This window comes from Pyrgilauda ruficollis, unplaced genomic scaffold, assembly GCF_017590135.1.
Source record: "Pyrgilauda ruficollis isolate IOZ18807 unplaced genomic scaffold, ASM1759013v1 scaffold85, whole genome shotgun sequence".
In the NCBI taxonomy this organism is placed as follows: Eukaryota; Metazoa; Chordata; class Aves; order Passeriformes; family Passeridae; genus Pyrgilauda; species Pyrgilauda ruficollis.
The window spans coordinates 483,789-500,777 of record NW_024530488.1 but is presented as its reverse complement, the minus strand read 5'-3'; the positions used below and the strand labels follow the sequence as shown (position 1 = coordinate 500,777).

Below are 16,989 nucleotides of genomic sequence, written 5' to 3'. Positions count from 1 at the left end.
CTATTTACAAGGACCTGGAGTGACAGAACGAGGGACAATGGCTTCAAATTGACAGAGGGTATGTTTAGGTTAGATATTAGGAAGAAATTCTTTACTGTGAGGGTAGTGAGACACTAGAACACGTTGCCCAGAAAAGCTGTGGCTGCTCCATCCCTGGAGGTGTTCAAGGAGAAGCTGGATGAGGCTCTGAGCAACCTGGTCTAGAGGAAGGCGTCCCTGGCCTTGGCAGGACATTGGGACTGAAGGATCTTTACAGTCCCTTTCAACCCAAACCATTCTGTAATTTTATATATATACACACACACACACATATATATACACACACTCTTTATTATTACTTTTGCTGCTGTCAGTGCCCAGCTGGTGGACCCAGAGGGCTGCTGTCCCCAGATCAGGGTGTCCCCAGCCCTTGAGGGGATACTCTGCAGCATCCCCTCCATCACACCCCGGAAAGCAGGGACAGGGAAGGCGGCTTTGCGCAGGGGAAGGCGGGTCCGTTTCCTACTGCAGGCACCGGTGCAAAGGGTGCGGTGCATCCACAGCCCCCCGGTGCCTCGGCATCGGGGAGAAACGCTGCCCTGCAGGGCTGCCGCCGCACTTTTCCTGCTGCCAGCGGGACTTCCCCATCTCACCGCGCTAGAGGTGCCTCGGCGGCTGGGGACACCGGGGCTCGGCACCCTCGCCGGCAGCAGCGGCGGTCACCGGTGGGTCACCAGGTGCTGTCGCCGGGGCGGTGCCGCAGTCGCGACATCCCCGCGCTAAGGGGACGCCCCGTCGGGAGCCGCCGCCACTCCGGGGAGCGACTCCGCCGGGAGGGCGGGCCGGGCCGGGCCGGGGGGTGGGCAGGAGACCCCCGGACCCCCCTCTCCATCCCTGCCTCCCTCCGCCCTGACGTCACCGCCCCCCCGGGTCTCCCGGGCGACGGCTCCATCAGCGCCCGCGTCAGCGCCGCGCGTTCCCTGGCAACGTCCCGGTGTCTCCGCTCCCCTCCAGCCCCGCGCCCGGGCGCGCGTCTCGCTGGCGTCAAAGTGACGTCAATGGGCCCGTCTCGGCTTTCGGCGGTGGGCGGGGGGAAGAGGCGGGCGGGGAGGGCGGTGCGCGGATGGAGGCGCCTCCCTCCTCACTCACAGGCACGGCCGCCCGCCCGCACAGCCCTGCGCGCACACCGCGCTCCGCCCGCCAGGTACGAGGCGGCTCCGCGGCCGCGGGGGGACAGCGGGGCGCGGACGGGGCGGGCAGGGCCGGCGGAGCGGAGCTGACGGTGCCGTGTCCGTGCAGGTGCTGCGCGGATGCTGCCGTCCTGAGGCGCTGCCCGCCCCCCGCCTGAGCCATGGTGATCATGTCGGAGTTCGCCTCGGCGCCCGCGGCCGCGCACGGCCAGCAGCGGCCCCTGCGAGTCGGCTTCTACGACATCGAGAGGACCCTGGGGAAAGGCAACTTCGCCGTGGTCAAGCTGGCCCGGCACAGGGTGACCAAGACGCAGGTGGGTGCGCGGGGTCGGGGCGCGGGGCTCCGCGGGCGCTGCTGCCGCCGCCGCTGCGCGGGACGGGGCTGCGAGTTCTGCCGCTGTGGGGAATTAAAACTCGGCAAGAATACCCGCAGAAAAACCCAGCCCAGCTCCCGCAGTCCTGAGTGTTACTGTAGCTCCGCTGAGTTACTCTCAGCTTGCCGAAAGCGCCGTGCAAATTAAGGATCTCTTGAAGGCTTCGGGCGTTTTTTGTTTTATTTTGTTTTTGTTTTTGTTTTTTTTTTCGTTCATTGGTCTTCAAGAACAAAGAACCCGGGGTCTTATTTGCAGAAATAATTTTTTTTCCTGGGCGTGCAGCCGTATTTATATTTCTGGTGCATGTCAAAATCGTCTCAGTCACTACAGTAGGAGATAGTCTGTTACAGGGATCTGTTTTTCACTGGCATGGGACGGATTAAAAGATTTACAGAATCCTGTCCAGTGCTAATTTCTGCAGTTCTGTTCGCTACCTTACGTGTAATCCTTTGACGTAGAAAAGAAAAACGAAAATGTTCTGTGCCGTGAATTCTGTGCAGTTCAGAAAAACAGAATCAGCTTTGTCAAGTCTGTGCTTTAAAAGCTACTTTAAAAGCTACTTTACTTGGATTTTGTGAGTGGTGTGTTTGTGAGGGGATGTGTCATTTTTTTTTTTCTTTTTAAGATATCTTAACAGTGAGAGTACCTGTTTTGTAATACCTGGGGTTGTTTTGTTATTATTTAAATTTGCAGGTTGCAATAAAAATAATAGACAAAACAAGGTTAGACCCAAGCAATCTGGAGAAGATTTATAGAGAAGTTCAGATAATGAAGCTTTTGAATCATCCCCACATTATCAAGCTATATCAGGTAAGAGTCCACCTTTGAAGTGCAGCACGTAGATAAAATATGCTTGTGGTCTCTTGCATGTGATTTTTGCATCTAATGTTGGTAGAGAGAAAGCATATTGAGATACTGAAATACTTTTTGAAAAACGTTTGAAGTTAACTGTGTGTCTTCAAAGTCATTCTCCATTCTTTGAACAAGATTCTGGTATTAGACAGCTTTTTGACAAACTGCACTGTGAAATTTACAGTTGAAGCCAGGCTGATGTTTGTGTCAGATTGAGGAACGGGTCAGCTGAACTTCTGTGATTAACTTGCTTTTCCTATCTCGTCTGCTTTTCCCAGCTTAGAGGACTGGAACTTCTTACGTGCTTTAGATAAGAGCAAGACTTAAACTCACACTGGGTGGTAGAGAAGGAAGCACTAAAGTTGAGTTTGCCTTAAGTGGAAGGGATTTAAAATCACCAACAATTAAACCAAATTAATCTGAGTAGAAAGTCTAAGTGGAAACTTAATCGAAGAATTAGATTAGTGAAAAAGGAAAAGGTGGTAAATGTTGGTATCTTAGAATATGTCAAAAAATCACCTGTTTGGTTGTTCTGCTGCCGTTTGTGTCGTTCTGAAAGTGTATTTTAAGTATCTTTTCCCTGCAGGGTTTCACAACATGATTTTTGGTTTAGATTTGTTTAGTTTCTGCACTGATGGATATTTTTAACCGTGGGAACAAATTAATGTGTTGTGCAGAAAGCAGGATCACATTTGTCTTGCGAGCAAGGACTGCTTTGCGAATTCTAAACGTTAGATCTAAGTAGCCTTTGGTGTAAGTGGCTCTTAATCATTTAAATAATGCCTGGATTTTAGAAGAAGATGACAGAACAGTTTGGGTTGGAAGGGACCTTTAAAGGTCATCTGGTGCAAGCCCCTGCCATGAGCAGGGCAGAGGTGTCAGTCTTTCTGGACCTGTCTGAAAGGGCAGAGGGGAGAAAGGTGGGGATGGATGAAGCAGCAGGTCTGAAAGTCCATGTGCAGTAGTAAACACTATTATCAGCTGTGATCTTACTGCTGGGTTTGTTAGCTAAAAAAAAAAAAAAGAAAAAAAGAAAGAAAAAAAAGTTTAATTAACATGTAAGGCTGAAGAGCCAGTAAGGCAGGTGCTTAGGCAAGGCATTATTTTAAAAGACCTTGACACACATGAAGTGTTTGTATTTATAGTGTTACCCATCATAACAAAAATGATTCTGTGTTAAGGGCTGACGTCAGGGTTGCCCACGGGGCAGTATAGGACATACAGAAACATTCTAACAGTTCGCTTGAGTTCATTTCAGTGGAATGATGTGGGTGAAAATACTGTTTCAGAGCATTTAGAAAAGCAGGTTAAATTCCATCTCGTTGAACCACTTCACTTGATGCAGCGAGTGACGTTGGTAGTGGACCATAATTTCTTTTCAGTGAAGTTTTCTTTTCTTTGTTGTTGTAACTGATGCTTTACCTGTTTGATGGAGGCTGAGAAGCAGAGATGGAATTAGATGACATACCAGTGCAGGGTGTGTGTTCTTGTATTATTTCATCATTGTTTTAGTTTCAGCACCGCGTCTTAATTTCATTCAGCTGGCAAGTTTCCCAGAACACTTTCCTTCAGTTTTTTAAACTGGGAACCTCTCTTCCTTTGCTCCTTGTTTGTTTATTTTCATTTTGTGTCTGTGTGTACTTGTAGTGAGGGGAGGACAAGAGTCTTTGAAAAAGGTTACACGTTGGGAGCCTGGAAGTTACAACCTTTGAAGTAGAATTGAGGCTTTTTGGATTGTTAACCTGTTGTGAGCCTCCTGCTTCCAAAACAAAGTATCTGCTCCGTGAGAGGGAAATGTTTCCAGGGAAATGTTGTATTCTGAAATCTGAAATGCAACATTTCAAAGGTGTGCTGTGGCAACTGAAGATGAACTTGGAAATGCTCAGCACTTCTCATTCATCATTTGGATTTTAGTTATTCTTTTTTATTTTCCTCCAAAGGCAAATATTGTGAAATACCAAAGCAAGTTGATACTAGATTGATAGGCAATATATTGACAGTTGCTGATGTGCATCAAGCACTGCTGCTGCACAAACAGCAGCCTGTTATCACTTGCACAGGAGGCTCCCCATGTCCCAGCCCACTCCAAACAGGAGCAGGGGATCTGATACCACTTCTTGCTTTGTCCAGCTTGCAGCTATCTCTGCTGATCTGAGCCCCCACTAACCTTGAAACAAAGACAACTTTAGATAAACTTCTGAGTTTCTTTGCATGTTCAAAATATGTCATAAAACTATATATACATATTTTAACAAAAGGGGGGTGTGTGAAATTATCTAAACACTCATCTGCTCTCTTACAGAGATTAGGTAGCTTGGTAATGGTGAGAAGAACAATGGCCTTGGAAGCCATTGTATAATGTAGGCACATAAGCCTTGATTTGTTATCTTTTTCATTACCAGTTTGCTTGGAAAGAACTCTGTGGTGCAAAATTAGATGCTTTTACTGCCAGCTGCTGCAGCAAATATAAATTTGAATGGATTTGTTTGAGAATTCACATATTAAAATAAATGAAACTATAGAGCTCTGGTTGTTTTTATTTTTTTTAATTGTGTCCTCTCATTTCTTCACAGGTTATGGAGACAAAGGATATGCTGTACATTGTTACTGAGTTTGCAAAGAATGGAGAAATGTTTGGTAAGTCCTCACTGACGGAGCTCACAGTTCCTTAGATTAAGAAACCATGGCTTTATTTTGTCATTCCTGAGTAACAGATACATTCTGATTAAAAATCTGGGGCTTGTGTTGTCAGCTGTCAAACAGCAAGTGCAGCACCTGCAGGATTATGAGCAATTTCCTCGGGGTGTTTCTGAATCCTCCCTGATTTTGTCTTGCAGATCACCTGACCTCCAACGGGCACTTGAGCGAGAGCGAAGCACGGAAGAAGTTCTGGCAGATTCTCTCAGCTGTGGAATATTGTCACAGCCACCACATCGTGCACAGGGATCTCAAAACAGAGAACCTCCTGCTGGATGCTAACATGAACATCAAATTAGCAGGTAACAGGAAACAGGAGGTCACAAAGAGCATCAGGCATGTTGTTTAGACATTGGGTTTCCCTAGGATGATCCTGTAAATGTGTTTGTATTTCTGTAAGTGAAAACAAAGCAAGAGTTACAGATATTTCTCGGAACAGATTTTGTGAACAGAAGGGAATAGCTTAAATGAATAGGCAGAAAGCAAAGCAACACATCTGTTCCCTTCTCTCCATTTTCTGCTACTTCTCAAATATTAGTATGTGGTGGAGTGTTGTTGTCTCACCCCAGATTTTCACCTTTATTTCAGACTTTGGCTTTGGAAACTTTTACAAGTCGGGAGAGCCCCTCTCCACTTGGTGTGGAAGCCCACCCTATGCAGCTCCAGAAGTTTTCGAAGGCAAGGAATATGAAGGCCCTCACCTTGACATATGGGTGAGCTTGCTATTCCTCAGAAAGTGCCTTTCACACCTTGTGAGGCTCTGTGGGCCTGCAGAACCATTGTTCTTCCTGCAGTCACTCATGTGCTGTGCTGTTTTCTATTGGCAGAGCCTTGGGGTGGTTCTGTACGTCCTTGTCTGCGGTTCTCTGCCTTTTGATGGACCCAATTTACCAACTCTGAGGCAAAGAGTGCTGGAGGGACGGTTCCGCATCCCTTACTTCATGTCCGAAGGTGCTTTTTTTTCAGATCCTTAATGTTAGAACAGGTGCTATAAAGAAGTTGCTATCCAGTTTGCAGCTGGCAATTATTTTCTTTTTATGTATCCAGTAGTTTCTGTAGGGCAGAAGACGATTTCTTTTCTGGGATCTGCTTTGTGGTGCATCTAAAAAGCTGTAGTTTCCTTTCTTAGAATATCCTATGGATTACAAAAATACTCGACTCCCTAGCTGGAGAAATAATCGCTCAGAAAAGAGAGAAAACAGGATTTTAATAAGACTAGCCTGCAATGCTGACATAGGTGTAGTTCTCCTAAGATATTTTAGCAATGCAGAAGGGGTGTATTCCAGTGTGGCTGTGCTGCCAAGGAGAGCAGGAATAGTGGGACTCAGCAGTGTCTCCTGAGAACTCCAACAGTCTGATGAGAAACATGAAACTGAGGAGTGTTATCACCTCTCTCTGATTTGGTTTCAAAAGCAAGTGAACGTGCCTCTGTTGTCACGTGGAGATTATCTGCTGAAGTCTGAAGTTTATCAGTTATAGCCATGAAGAGCTTTATTTCCTGGTTATAAGTAAATAAGCAGTATAGGGCCAGGACCAGGAAGTTGTATGTGATGGGGTTCTGTACTAAGTTCTGACCTATTTTATGTGCATGTAATGCCATCAAACCTGCATCCTCTCAAAACCAGCTCTTGTACAAGGGGCAAGGCCACCTGGTATCCAGTACAGCTTCATTTCCTGCACTGAGATATTGTTTTTATGACATGCATGTGAACATCTCTTGTGCTGTCTGGAATATCTGATAGTCAGATCAGCCATCAGCTGCACCCAAACCTTTAATTCCTGTTTTCACAGGCATCATACACTGTTGCTGGGAAGGTACATTTTTGCCCCTTGCTCATGAGTTTGTCTTTGTCACCCAGACTGTGAAACACTAATCCGACGGATGCTGGTTGTGGACCCAACCAAGCGGATAACCATCTCCCAGATAAAGCAGCACAAGTGGATGCAGGCTGACCCCTCCCTTCAGCAGCAGCAGTCCTTGTCCTTCTCCATGCAGAACTACAACTCCAACCTGGGCGACTACAACGAGCAGGTCCTTGGGATCATGCAAACCCTTGGCATCGACAGGCAGAGGACTGTAGAGGTGAGTTCTTGCCCTTTAGATACATCTCCAGTGACCACCAGAATGCCAGTGGTGCAGTCATGGGTCATTCAGTGACTGGCCTTGATCTGGTGTCACAGCATAAAATCTTCACTGCCCTTCTGGATTTTGCTTGGTTTTTTGAGCGTGCTACTCTGAGCCCTTAGTGATGAGTTTTGGCTGCTTACATCCTAAGTTACCTGTAACTCAAAAGGCCCTTCCAATGTCTTCCAGTCCCTGCAGAACAGCAGCTACAACCATTTTGCTGCCATTTATTACCTGCTCCTGGAGCGCCTGAAGGAGTACCGGAGCAGCCAGGTGTCCACTCGGCCGGCGGCCGGCCGGCAGCCGCGGCCCAGGAGCTCCGAGATCACCAGCGCTGAGGTGAGGAGATGTTGGAACCCAGGACATCCCTCTGGGTGCCATGGATGGCTCAAAATCCTGGCAGGAAGCCCAAGACACTTGGGATTTTGATCTTAACCCATGGAGCAAATTACTAACTTTATATGATGTGACCAGAGGAGATCCCGAGAAAGAGAGGCACCTTTGGATCTCCCTTTCCATGTAGCTGCCAAGCTTCTGAAAACCAGTTCTGATAGTGGTGCCCTCTGACAGGACACAGCCTGCTGTTCTTCAGCAGGAGACTGAGTGAATATTAATGCCCTGTTTCCTAGGAAGTGACCACGGGTCATGGTCCAAAGAATAGTCTGCCTCCAGTGCAGGTCAATAATGAGCCACAGGATTAGACTTCTCATGGAAACCTGCCCTTTTAGGCATGGCTTAGTTATACTTCTTTGTTGCATATCCTGTAGGTTCCTCAGAAGTACTTCATGAGTCACTTAATGTGTTTTTCTGACATTCATTTTATTTTCTTCGCCCCCACCCCCTTTAAAGTGTGGTTTGGGTGCCTCTGCAAATTGCACTTCCAGTTAAATTGCCTAACTTAGGAGGAGGAGTTCTGTGTTTGTGTTGGCATTGACAGATTAGCTTTGTTCATTTTCATAGAAAGCATGAGATCTTGCAGGGAAGGTGTCTCAGAAATTCTGTGACTCTCCAGTATCTGAAAAGTCACGTGGAACTGCAGTGTGTGTGATGGCTTCTGTGCATCGCTCTCTCTCCAGATGCCTCAGGACAGTCTCACTAGTGAAACCCTGCGATCATCTCTGCTTTACCAGCAACCTCAGAGCCTCATTCAGCCATCCTTGCAGGCAGAAATGGACTGTGACATAAGCAATCCATTACAGGTTGGTGTACCCCGCTAAACTCTGTGTTGCTTCTTTTTTTTTCATTGTTCTGCCAATCCACAACAATGGGGGTTGTGACTTTTGTTCTCTCCCTCCTACGTTTTGTTTGGCATTTGGACACATTGTCACGTAGCCCCTCAAACAATATTCCTGCTGAAGACGTGCCACAGAATTGTGGAGAGTATTAAAAGGTAGTGCAGAAATAAGGAAAAGACCCTGAAGTCTGTGATCTGGCATGTTTTCCAGCCTGTGTTCTTCCCTGTGGATACCAACTTCAACGGGCTTTTCCGGAACCGCTCCATCTCCCCGAACAGCCTGCTGGAGACCACCATCAGTGAGGAAGTGAGGCAAGAGAAGGAGCTGGAAGATGAAATTAAGGCATATGACCACCCCATCTGCATCCCTAGCAACACCAGCAGGAGGCACACCCTGGCTGAAGTGACCACCCATTTCTATCAGCATGTCCCTCCATGTAAGTAAGTCTGGGAGAGATGGAGGGTGTCTGTAGGTAGGGGAAAAGAGCAGAGAAGGAGTGTCATAGAGCCCAAATGCTGAGGGAGAGTGTGCTGATTTTACCTTGACTGGGGTAGGAAAGCCTAGAAAAGAGGTTTGTACTCTGCTCTCCCCAGTTCTGTCTTCCTGCAGATAAGCAGGGCCCTTAGGGAAGAGAAGCTGTGCTGTTGTATTTCACCTAGATCTCTTCAGAGGGGAGCGTGCTCACAAGCAGGTCACAAACCTGGTCTGCTTGCTTCTGCTGTTGTACTGGGGGAGGAGAAAGTGCCTGAATTTAACAAAAAACATGTCACTGACTCTGTTTGGTACATACCCAGACCCTGTGAACCAACTAGATAAGCACAACTGTTCACAAAACAATCATCCTGGTTGTGCTAAAGAAACGCTGTGTGCCTGATCCAGCACAGCCTGGTGATGCTGGTGCTGCTGGCCGAGCCCTGTCAGCTGGACAGGAGCCCAAACTGAGGTTATTTGTTGATTTGTTGACCCCTTGCTGGAGTCAAGCCCTGGGACAAGAGGAGTTGCTGGACTCTGCTTGAGGAGGAGCTTGAGGCTGTTTATTAGTGCCAGTGTAGGTGGGCAGAAGGCTCTGATGTCATGTTTATTCCTTCCTGTACTCATCTTGGGAATGTTCTTTCTCTCCTTCCTTCCCCTCCACAGGTATAGTCATTTCCTCCTCTGCCAGCCCCACAGAGGGAACTAGCTCAGACAGCTGCCTTACTTCATCTTCAAATGACAGCTCAGTGGCCCTGAGCAGCTGTTTGGCAGGTCAAGTAATGACGGGGAGCCCGGCCACAGCGAGGATGACGTCGCCTTTCCTCGCTTCCCAGTCTGACGCTCCCGTGTTACAAGTCCAGGGCTGCATGGGAGGTGCTTCTCTCCTGCCTGTCAGCTTCCAAGAAGGAAGGCGAGCATCTGATACCTCATTAACTCAAGGTAATGCCTTCCTGGCCTTGTTGTTGAGGAATTGCATCCTCCCAACAGCCACTGGGAAAGGGTAGGGTGCAGGGAGACTTGAGGTCAGACACCTGGATATTCTGCCTCTTGTGTTCATGGGCCCTGAAGGAGGGTGGGATGCCCTGGGGAAGGTGCCTGGAGGAAAGGTTCTCAGACACTGATTCAGCCTGCCCATGGAGATATTTCTGCTGCCGTGAGTGGGATGGCAGGCTCCACCTTCCTCCTAAAATATGGAGTGTACAACGTCATGATTTCTCTCAGGCTTTTCCTTTGCCATGCACGTCCATCTGCACAAGGGTGCAGCTATCCCAGTCCCTGTTTCTTTGCCTAAATCCTGCTCTGACCACCAGGCAGAGGGTGACCTGGAGTCTCTTCTAGCCCAGGTTCTCACACCCAGGAAGGCAGTGCCCAGAAAGGCTGATCTGTACTGTAGGCAAACGCCGAGGAGGATTAAAGTGCATTTCTTTTCCTCATGTCCCACAGGCTTGAAGGCTTTTAGGCAGCAGCTGCGGAAGAACGCTCGAGCCAAGGGGTTCCTCGGCTTGAATAAAATCAAAGGCTTTGCTCGGCAGGTGTGTCAGTCCTCCTCCTCTCGGGCAGCAAGGAGTGCCATGAGCCCTTTCCAGCACACGCAGCCCAACACCTGCATGTACAGCAGCAGCGGGAGCAGCAGAGAGGGGAGAAGCCTCCTGGAGGAGGTGCTGCAGCAGCAGAGGTGAGGGAGGAGCTTTGGTGTCTTTTCGTTGCGTTTACTTTGGGTTAAGGGCAAGCAAGGAGGGGTAAACACAGCAAGAGAGGTTGGGGGTTTGGTCACTGGGGGTTCCTGTTGTCCATCTTTGCCGTGTGGCAGTGGGTAAACTGCTCGGGTTCCTTTGTGGCTTCCTGCCCTGGCACATGTAACACAGGACGTGCAATTCCACTCAAAAATCTCAATGTTCAAATATTTGGAGGTTGCTGAATTGAGAAGCAGTTTGGTAGTATGGGGGAAAACATTGCTTCTCCCTCCTGCAAGCTGTGTTTTTCTTTGTTAGTTTTGGGAATGATTTCTTTCCTCCTCTGCCTCCTCCTGTAATTTTCCCATGGCAAGGAAGTTAGACCTTGTAATTTGGAAAAGTTACAGCCCACAAAGGAGGCACAGTTCCAGTGGCCTCAAATGTCATGTGTGGTGGCACCTCTTCATTCCCATAGAAGCGAGATGGAAAATTGAGCTTCCGGTTTATCTGCACACGTTGTCTTTAGAACATCTATTATTAGGTGGCCAAATCGTGACCAGATAAACTTGGTTGTGACAGTTGCCCTCTACAGAATGAGGGAAAGCTTGGCATGGGCAGCTTGCTTTGATTATGCTGGCAGGGCTAAGGAGAGGTTTGATAGAGAGAAGGAAACAAAGGGGAAGGTTATGGTCAAGGTTAGGGGCAAGAAAGGAAGGAATAGAACATTAAATTATCCTAGCAATACAAACTAACCTCCTCCCCCTTGGATTTTGTTCAGAATGCTCCAGTTCCAGCATCACCAACTACTCCAAACAGCTTGTCCCCAGACCTCCCAGACACCTGCAGCAAGCGCCATCCCCTCCTCTGACGGAACCTGCAAAGCCTCCAACTCCATTCTGCTGTCGGAGCTGCAGAGAGAGAACTCCTTTGAGCTGGCCTTCGCTGGCAGCAGCCAACTGCTCCAACCTCATTTCTTCGGGGTGAGCGTGTCCCCGGTGTCGTCGGCCGCTCACCTGCTGGACGCTCACCTGTACATCAGCAGCAGCAGCGCGGCCCCGCTGGCCGCCCCCTTCTCCCAGCAGCAGAGCTTCTCCGCGCCCACCCCCGGCTACGAGGCCGTCACCCTGCAGCACGGGGACTGTGAGATGGAGGACCTGACTTCCAGCCAGCTGGGCAAGTTTGTGCTGGTCAAGTGAGAGCTTCGGGCTGCTCTCGTGGCGGGGGAGCTTTCACCACTGTTCCGTGGCTGGCTGGCGGCGTGGGGACGAGTGACTCTCAGAAGCAATAAATTTTGAAGTATGTGAAGAGGCTGTCTGGCTCAGAAAGCTGGCAACTTTATAGGACTGAAACAAGCAATATGTATGTCTTTTTTGCTTCTACTATTCTTGCACTGAACAAATACGAATAGAAACTGATTTTTTTTTTTTTTTCTTAAAGGAAAAAAAATAATGATGGGGCAGATGGGTGGGGCATTTGTGGGGGCAGGGAGGGATGTGGTTGGGGAAGAACTCTTCGGTACTGTACTCAAGTCAGACCAATACAGCTCTGCTGTTATGCAAGATTAGCAGCTGTCAGTAGTGGTGACACAGCAGGGAGAGGCTTTTCAAAGAAGGGACCAGAGCCTCCCTTTTTCACAATATTCATTTATGGGTTTGTGAAGATGATTACCTCTTTAAAAAAAAAAAAAAATAAACAGAAAACCAGTGGCATGCAGCATTATGCATTCAGAGGAGACAAAAATGGAAGCATTGCCATTTGTTGTTTTTCCTTTTCCCTCCTGTTAACACTCATTTTATTTAAAGGAACCAACATCCCCATTCCACACCTCCCAGATTCACATACTTTAAATGAAAACTGTGAACTTCTTGCTTGATACATCAGCTGGAAAAGCTCAGCATGCCCTTCTAATTAGTACAGAAGCAGTAACTATTGGAAATGTATCCCTTGGCAATCAGGATCCAAATTGCATAATGCCTGGTCTTTTGCAGGGATGTTTGTTTGGGAGTGGTGTGTGTGTACAGACACACAGGTGCACACATGCCCATATTTTGTTGGTCTGGGTAATCTTTAGGAATCTTTTTATAAACTCTTTAAGTTTTTTCATATTCTTGCCGAGGCACTGAGGAGGGAAGCAGCAGCACCTGTGGGGTAATGGGAAGGGTTTTCTTGTTAAAAAGCCCTCCTGGAGGTTGCCTACAAAGTTGCCTGAGGGGTATTTCTTAGTGCTGCACATTGTTATTTCCGCTGCTAATTATGTTTTTATGCATTTCATTATCAGGGTCCAAACAGAACTGACTCTTGGGGAAATGTGCAATATTGAGGTTATAATTATATACTGATAAAGACAAAAGGAATAGGCTAGAACAGAATTCTACTCTAATGGAGTACAGCTTTTTCTGAACAAAACTGTATTAAAAGTGAGTAAAACAGCACAATCTTTGGGTGTTTGTTTTTGGTTGGTTTGTTTTTTGGCATATTAGCAAAACGAGGTTTTGCATTAGGTAGGTGTTTTTTCGTATGGTTTTTAATGCTGTATATGTATATAAATAGGAAGCAGAAAACTATATAACACTAGTTATTTTTTATATTTTGTAATATGCTTCTGTTGTGTTTCTGGTATAAACCCCAACTCCCCTCCTGAGGCAGACCATGACTTCTGTTGGTGTCAATAGAGGTTGTGCTGAGGTATAAAGGGGAGGACAGGCTGTGCTCCTACAGACTTGAGTTGGGGAGTGCATGCAAACTTTGGAAGCAGGTGAGCAGACAGTGAGACAGCTTGGCTGGGAGCTGCTGTCAGAGTGTAGCTGCATTCTGTCTAAATGCTTAAAGGATCCATCTCCCTAGTATGACACAGGGTGCCTTCAAGTTACCTTGGCTTCATGCAACCTGCAGTATTACACATTTGCAAATAATATAAAGACCTGTTTTGGGGTGGTTTTTTTGGGGTTTTCTTTTTTTGTTTGGTTGGTTTAGTTTTGTTTTGTTGGTTTTTTTTTTTAAAGGAAAAAAAAAAACAAAAAAACAGAAAAAAGCCAAAGATTGACCAGGTTAATTGGTGGGAGTAGGAAGAGTTGAAGATGTCATGTGGCTCTGTCTGTGGCTCTCCATAAACAACCTCTTTATCTGTGTGTTGTATCTGTGTGTCTGTATTGGTGCATCTCCAGTTTGCCACTGCTGCTCCATGGTCTGGAAGCTTCAAAGTGACAGAAAATTGCTCGAGTTGAACTCCTGTTAATGAGTGGTGCCTTGCAGCAGAGAAAACACCAAAGTCTCATGCTCATTTGTAGTGTGGGTTTAAAAGAAAACAAACAAACAACCCCCCAAAAAACCCAACTCAAAAAAGAGATTGCATGGAGGTGGCTGGAGAGGAGGGCAAGAAGAAGCCAGCTTGTCACAAAGCAGCAACTTGGCCTTCAGTTTTGTAAGGGGTAGCACACGTACTTAAACCACAGGACTTCCTCCTCAGTTTGTGTTTTGTTTAATGCCATGGATCTAAAGGCCACAGATTCTTTTGTTTCCTGTCCTGAGCAATGACAAGCACTTTACTTTCATAGTATTTTTTTTTCTTTTCCAATTGCTGTAGAACCTCTTTGAAATTATTGCTGGAGCAGAAGAGGTCATTTTAAAAGTCTGGGGTTTTTTTGTAGATATCTTGACAGTGCTGTTCTGCAGACTGCAATGCAATAGGGTATTTAAAGACACTACGTGATTGGTTTAATTGAGATGTATAGTTTATTTTTTATCATGACTGAACAATCATTTTATTTCTTATGTTAAAATGAGAGGTGTACACCAAAATGATTAGTTGATGTGTTTTATTTAATATTTAAATAAAAAATGTTTTAAAATTGTTGTGATTCTGTGGAGTATCTTCACCCAGTGCACTTATGATTTGCATAGTCAAGACTCATTTTCAAGCCAAAGTCCGTCTGACATTACTGACACTTTCTATTACATCCCAAATGAAGAGGGAGGGCGGGCCCACAAATCTGATAATGGGATATTGAGCGTTTTGCTGGTAGGCAATCTGTCTGAATTTACCAAGTCTGTGGTAATCGGGTTATAAAATGCAGCAGGAGCAGAGGGAGGTCTGGGCAGAGGGGATGGCCCGGCGGGGTGGGCTGGCAGCAGATGGGCACTCCCTCCATCCCTCCATCCCTCCGTGTCACCTTCAGCTGAGACAGCCCCAGCCAGATGAGGGCAGTTCCCGAGAGGGAGCAAAGGCAGGGAGTCAGTCACAGGGGAGAGTGGATTGTGTCTTACAACAATAATAACTTAGTAAAATATAACTTGAGAGTTAAATACTGAAAAGGCTTTGTATTCAGCTTGTGCAGTCACAATGAGAGCAAGGAAGGATTTTGTCTGCAAAGGGAGCCCTAAATATTGACAAGCTTTAGTTTGACCTGACAAACACTCAAAAAAAAACCCCCAAAAAAACAACAAACCAAAAAAAAACCACCCCAAACAGCAAACAGTGGTGTTTTTAAAAAAGAAATTAAGGATCTTTTTTTCTCTCTCTCTTTTTTTCTATCCTGAAGTTTTATTTTAAACTCCACCTATCACATTTTGAAGGAAAGGGAGAGTGATGGAAAGGTAAATCCAAGAAGTTAAACAGAAACTTGTGGGGAAACGGAGATAATATTTACTTATTTTGCTTTCTAAAGTAGTTGTTTGCTGAGCTGGAATTTGTAGAGCTCTTTGTGCATTTTCTGTGACTGCTGAACTAATAGAAAAGTGTCACACACATGTTTTTCCAGGGTTATATTTGCCATGTGACCATTCAAAGTTAGGAATTTTGCAACTCTTAAAATATAATGGACACATTCTAAATAATCTTTAATTAGGTTTTAGTATCACCTGACTTAAGGATAATCCTAACTGTTGTTTTCAGCTGGGTTCTCAGAGCATTATTTTAAACTCCAGTAATTCTGGGAAATTTGAGAAAGTTGTATCTTAATGGATACAAATCAGTGCAGCTCCACCAACTTTCATTGACATCACTGACCCTTGGGTATAGAGGGATCCCGCCAGCATCATGATTTCTGTGAAATGGTAGGAAAAACCAGCACAAAGAAACCCTGGGAGTCTGGACTCAGTTTCCATGTGTACACTGTTTTCACTCTTGCTGCTTTAGTCACTGTCTTCCTTCCTTTCCTCTGAAATCTGTCTCTGCTCCTGTTCACAGCATTTGTTTTTGTCTTTAACATCTCTCAAGATGCTGTTTTACTTGTTTTCATTTCTCACATTACAACTTGGTACCTTCCCTTTCTCTCCCAGTCCAGGATTGGTGTTTTTCCCCCGCCGCTCAGACGGAACAGATGCTGGCAAGTTTAGCACAACCCCAGAAGTGAATGATCAAACCTTGGTTGTTTTTTTCTTCAGAAAGGAAATGCCTAGAGCTGGCAGGAGATGCCAGACTGGTAGCAGTGAAAAACACAGGCTGTTTTTGCACTGAGCAGGCTGAGCACAGACACCCAGCCAAGCGCTCTGGTGCCAAGGTCCAGCCACGGCAGCGAGGGATTCTCACCTGCCCCTCTCCTCCTGCAGGTGACCCATAACTCATCCCCACCACCTTCTCCTTCACTGTGCCCAGCACAGCAGCCACACCTCAGCGAGGAAAGGAATCCCTCATGGCAAAAGCCATGGTTGTGTAATGCTGGCCTGTGTCAGCTGGAAGGGGGAAGCAGCAGAAGGGAGAGCAGTTGAGCGAAAGAAATTATGGAGCAGGAGATGGAAAGTGATCGGTGCTTCCTTTTTACTCATCCTGCAAAGTGAGAATAAGGCACACGTCATGCAATGAAGGAGAATTAATTTAAAACTGATAAAAGGAAATATGTGCCTCGGGAGGGCATTGCTTCAAATGCGCTTGCTGGCTTATTTCATGACTGCTAACTACTTTTAGTGGTGACAGTTAAATCAATGATAAAGGTAATCCACTGTCATGATTTATGGATTTAGCAGAGCAGCTGTGGGAGATCAGGAAGGAGCTGGTCTTTGGTACAGACTGCCAGGGGCATGATAGATTTTTAGGATAGAAATGCCTTTCTCCCGAGGTATCAGATAGCACCTGCCAGAGACAAAACTTTCATGTGAACAAACTTGGCCAACACCTGCAATAAATACCAATTTCTTAATAAACATTTTATGCCATGTGTAATATGTCTTGTGCAGTGATAGTGGCTCTGAGCAAAGGTCCAGCTAATTGGGCAGCTCATTCCAGCAGCAGACTGTGAGGTAAAGGGTGTAAGGACGGGGCAAGCATAGCACAATTCCTCTGTGATATTACCAGCTCAGTAGAGAGCAGACTGTGGTTAAGGGAATTTTTGACTGGCATTTGGGTCATTGTGTTTAACAGCTGCAGATGGGTCAAGCCTCCAAGAATTTGGCTAA

General features: G+C 46.5%; 1 protein-coding gene across 1 annotated transcript; it reads left to right on the top strand.

The window, feature by feature from the left end:
• The first annotated feature begins 1,111 nt into the window (after window positions 1-1,111).
• SIK1 (salt inducible kinase 1) lies at window positions 1,112-14,447 on the top strand. Its single transcript, XM_041487850.1, has 14 exons — window positions 1,112-1,183; window positions 1,279-1,483; window positions 2,237-2,353; window positions 4,969-5,032; window positions 5,233-5,394; window positions 5,681-5,805; window positions 5,920-6,043; window positions 6,952-7,175; window positions 7,407-7,556; window positions 8,294-8,416; window positions 8,663-8,888; window positions 9,590-9,865; window positions 10,370-10,601; window positions 11,378-14,447. The coding sequence occupies exons 2-14, from the start codon at window positions 1,331-1,333 to the stop codon at window positions 11,793-11,795; spliced, it is 2,394 nt and encodes a 797-aa protein (XP_041343784.1). The 5' UTR covers window positions 1,112-1,183; window positions 1,279-1,330; the 3' UTR covers window positions 11,796-14,447.
• The last annotated feature ends 2,542 nt before the right edge of the window (window positions 14,448-16,989 follow it).